General features: G+C 40.6%; 1 protein-coding gene across 6 annotated transcripts in view; it reads left to right on the forward strand.

Annotated features, from left to right (window-relative positions):
• Window positions 1-3304, forward strand: part of hycc1 (hyccin PI4KA lipid kinase complex subunit 1) — a 29682-nt gene extending 26378 nt beyond the window's left edge. For 2 of the 6 annotated variants that reach the window (XM_016572920.1, XM_016572921.1), the window contains 2 exons: window positions 2047-2264; window positions 2400-3304. In XM_016572920.1, coding sequence (XP_016428406.1) covers window positions 2047-2264; window positions 2400-2675 — 494 coding nt within the window. In that variant the 3' untranslated portion in view covers window positions 2676-3304. Of the gene's footprint in view, window positions 1-2043; window positions 2265-2290 lie in introns of those variants that run through there. The other 4 variants (XM_016572923.1, XM_016572924.1, XM_016572925.1 and 1 more) reach the window with 3 other exon arrangements.
• The last annotated feature ends 471 nt before the right edge of the window (window positions 3305-3775 follow it).

Consider the following 3775-nt stretch of genomic DNA (forward strand, 5'->3'; position numbering starts at 1 on the left):
TTTTTATATATATATATATATATATATATACAGTATGTTGTAGATATTAGATATCATTATTATTTAGATTTTACTGATTTATTTTTACTTGGGAACAAATCCAAATGTTTTATTGTGATTATGTGGTGGATAGAGCTTCTGCTGAAGCGGGGGATATTCCTGTGTGGATGTTATTAACAGTCTCCTGCGATTGACCCTGGACTCGTGTTCAGTCTAGCTCTCTCACGTCTGTTCCTGTGGCACTCGCCTCACTCCATACTTCTGCTTCTCATCCAGTCAGACCTGCTGAACTCACAGAAGCGAGCTGCGGCGTTAAATCCGTCTCACGTTTGCTGCTTTCAGAAACGCCGTTCACGAGTCCTCCTCTCCCCACACTTCTCCACTGGGTTGGGAAGCGACCTCCCTTTATATGAGACCGACTGACAGGAAGTGATGCGTCTGATAGAGCCGTCAGCACAGCAGATCACAGCAGATCACCAAGAACTAGTGCTTTAACCCTTTAACTGTCACCCCCCATTTTTTTAAATAGGCATGCAGGTGCACTATCCAAACTTAAATTGTTGTAATTTAAGAAGAAAATCAGTAGATTATCGCAAAAGTGGAAAAATACAGCCTGGATATTTCTTTGTAAGATTCAACCTATAATGTAATAATAGTATAACATATATAATATGAAAATATAACACATATGTTAGTGTTTAAATTATCTAGGAAGTGCTTTTTTTTTTTAATTAGATACTTGATTACAAAACCCAAATGGAAAATCTGGTGGAATTAGATAACACTAATTCTTTTTAATGTGTTTTTTCTTTTGATTTTTGTGATTAAATGTGTCCTGGATATTTTTGTGAGATTCAACCTACAATATAATAATATAATATACACTACTGGTCAAAAGTTTGTAATAAGATTTTTTTAATGCTTCTGAAAGATTCTTCTGCTTTCCACAGCTGCAATTATTTGATCAAATACAGTGGTAGCTGTAAAAACAGTGAAATATGATTACTATTTAAAATAACTGTTTTCTATGTTGAATATCTGTTAAAATGTAATTGATTGCTGTGATGCGCAGCTGTATTTTCAGCATCATTACTCCAGTCTTCAGTGTCACATGATCTTCAGAAATCATTCTAATATGCTGATTTGCTGCTCAAGAAACATTTCTGATTATTATCAATGTTGAAAACAGTCGTGCTGCTCAATATTTTTGTGGAAACCGTGATGCATTTTATTTTTCAGGATTCACAGATTTCACAGCATTTATTTGAAATGGAAATATCTTGTAACATTATAAATGTCTTTACTGTCACTTTTAATCATTTTCATTTTTTTGTTAAAAGAAATTGTCCACAAAAACATATAGAAGGATTTCTGAAGATCATGTGACACTGACGACTGGAGTAATGATGCTGGAAATTCAGCTTTGCAGCACAGAAATAAATTACAGTTTAACAGATGTGACCCTGGACCAGTCATAAGGGTCAGTTTTTTTAAATTGAGATTTATACATCATCTGAAAGCTGAATAAATAATCTTTCCATTGATGTATGGTTTGTTAGGATAGGACAATATTTGGCCGAGATACAACTATTTGAAAATCTGGAATCTGAGGGAGCAAAAAAATCTAAATATTGAGAAAATCATCTTTAAAGTTGTCCAAATGAAGTTCTTAGCAATGCATATTACTAATCAAAAATTAAGTTTTAATATATTTACGGTAGGAAATGTACAAAATATCTTCATGGAACATGATCTTTACTTAATATCCTAATGATTTTTGGCATAAAAGAAAAATGTATAATTTTGACCCATACAATGTATTGTTGGCTATTGATACAAATATACCCCAGCGACTTAAGACTGCTTTTGTGCTCCAGGGTCACATATATTCACATAGAAAACAGCTATTTTAAATTATAATAATATTTCACAATTTTGCTGTTTTTACTGTATTTTTAATCGTATAAACGCAGCCTCTGTGAGCAGAAGAGACGTCTTTCAAAAGCATTTGAAAACGTCCCGTTGTTCCCTCTCTCTCCGCCGCAGACGCAGTGGATTTGGGTTCCCCGGATGAGCTGACGGAGATCGTGGAGGTGGACGAGGGTATCTGCACACAAGCGTGCGCCGCTCCGAGCAGCCCGCCGACCATCGTCATCAGCAGCAGCGGCGGGAAACCGGGCGGGAAGGGTCTGCGCCGCCTGACAGGCCGCTCCAGCAAAGACAAGGACGCGGCGACCGGCGTGGAGCAGCTGTCGCGCAAACAGGCCACCGTCCTCGTCATCAGCAGCAGCGGCGGCGGCGGCGGGAAACCGGGCGGGAAGGGTCTGCGCCGCCTGACAGGCCGCTCCAGCAAAGACAAGGACGCGGCGACCGGCGTGGAGCAGCTGTCGCGCAAACAGGCCACCGTCCGCGCCATGAGCGAGAACCTGGAGCTGCTGTCGCTCAAGCGCTTGACGCTGACCAAGAGTGGCTCGCTGAGTCTGTCGCGCACCGCTAGCGCCGTCTTCTCACGCTCCTTCGAGCAGGTCAGCAGTGTCCTCGCCTCCAGCCCCACAGCCAATCACGTCGCGGAGGCGGACGATGGGGGCGTGGCTTATTTGGAACACTTAAGCCCCGCCCACCAGCACCGGCAGCGCTCGCCCACCATCAGTATCCACGTGACCTCTGACCTGTGACCCTAAACAGAGACGCTCACCGCTGCCACCTTGTGGCAGGAAACTGCAGCACCTTACAGGAAGTCCGTTTACTTTTTTCCTTCGGTTTTCGTCAGTCGTGATCGATTACCAAAGTCATGTATTTTTGAAGTGTTTTTACTCCATGTGAAGTCAGACGTTGTGTATTTTTAATGTCGATTCGGACGTTTTCATGGTATTATTACTCGATTTTTACGTGTACGAACTGCAGTTCCTCTTCTCTACGTATCCCAGCATGCACTGCGCTCCAACATGAAGCCATCACGTCACAGTTTCCAGGAATTCGGATGCTTGATTACAAACCCGAGTGGAAAATCCTGTTTAAATCAGACCAAAACGAGAGCCGGATTCATGTGACGTCAGATATTTCCCTTTCGTTATTCACTAATTCAAGTAAACTGTCAAAATGCATACATTTACATATGATATTTAATTTTGTATTAATGATGCAATTTTTAATTAATAGCGAAGCAAAATAAAATAAAATAGTGTAATTAAAACATATTTGTTTGACTGGGATTTTATTTGCCTTTCATTATTAAGCAATTGTCAAATTGTATACATATACATGCAATATTTAATTTACTGTTTTTTTTAGTTTTATTTTAGTTTTTTTCATCATATAAACGCAGCCTCGGTGAGCAGAAGAGTTTCAAAAACATTTAAAAACTCCACACGTTTGACCGGTTCTTCTCTCTCCGCCGCAGACGCAGTGGATTTGGGTTCCAGTGTCCACGTGACCTCTGACCTGTGAACCTAAACAGAGACGCTCGCCGCTGCCACCTTGTGGCAGGAAACTGCAGCACCTTACAGGAAAACTGTTAATTTTTTTTCCTTCGGTTTTCGTCAGTCGTGATCGATTACCAAAGTCATGTATTTTTGAAGTGTTTTTACTCCATGTGAAGTCAGACGTGTATTTTTAATGCCGATTTGGACGTTTTCATGGTATTATTACTCGATTTTTACGTGTACGAACTGCAGTTCCTCTTCTCTGCGTATCCCAGCATGCACTACGCTCCAACATGAAGAAATAACGTCACAGTTTCCAGGAATTCGGATGCTTGATTACAAATCCTGAAGAA

Source organism: Sinocyclocheilus rhinocerous, unplaced genomic scaffold (genome assembly GCF_001515625.1).
Source record: "Sinocyclocheilus rhinocerous isolate Xijiao unplaced genomic scaffold, SAMN03320098_v1.1 scaffold1463, whole genome shotgun sequence".
Taxonomy (NCBI): domain Eukaryota; kingdom Metazoa; phylum Chordata; class Actinopteri; order Cypriniformes; family Cyprinidae; genus Sinocyclocheilus; species Sinocyclocheilus rhinocerous.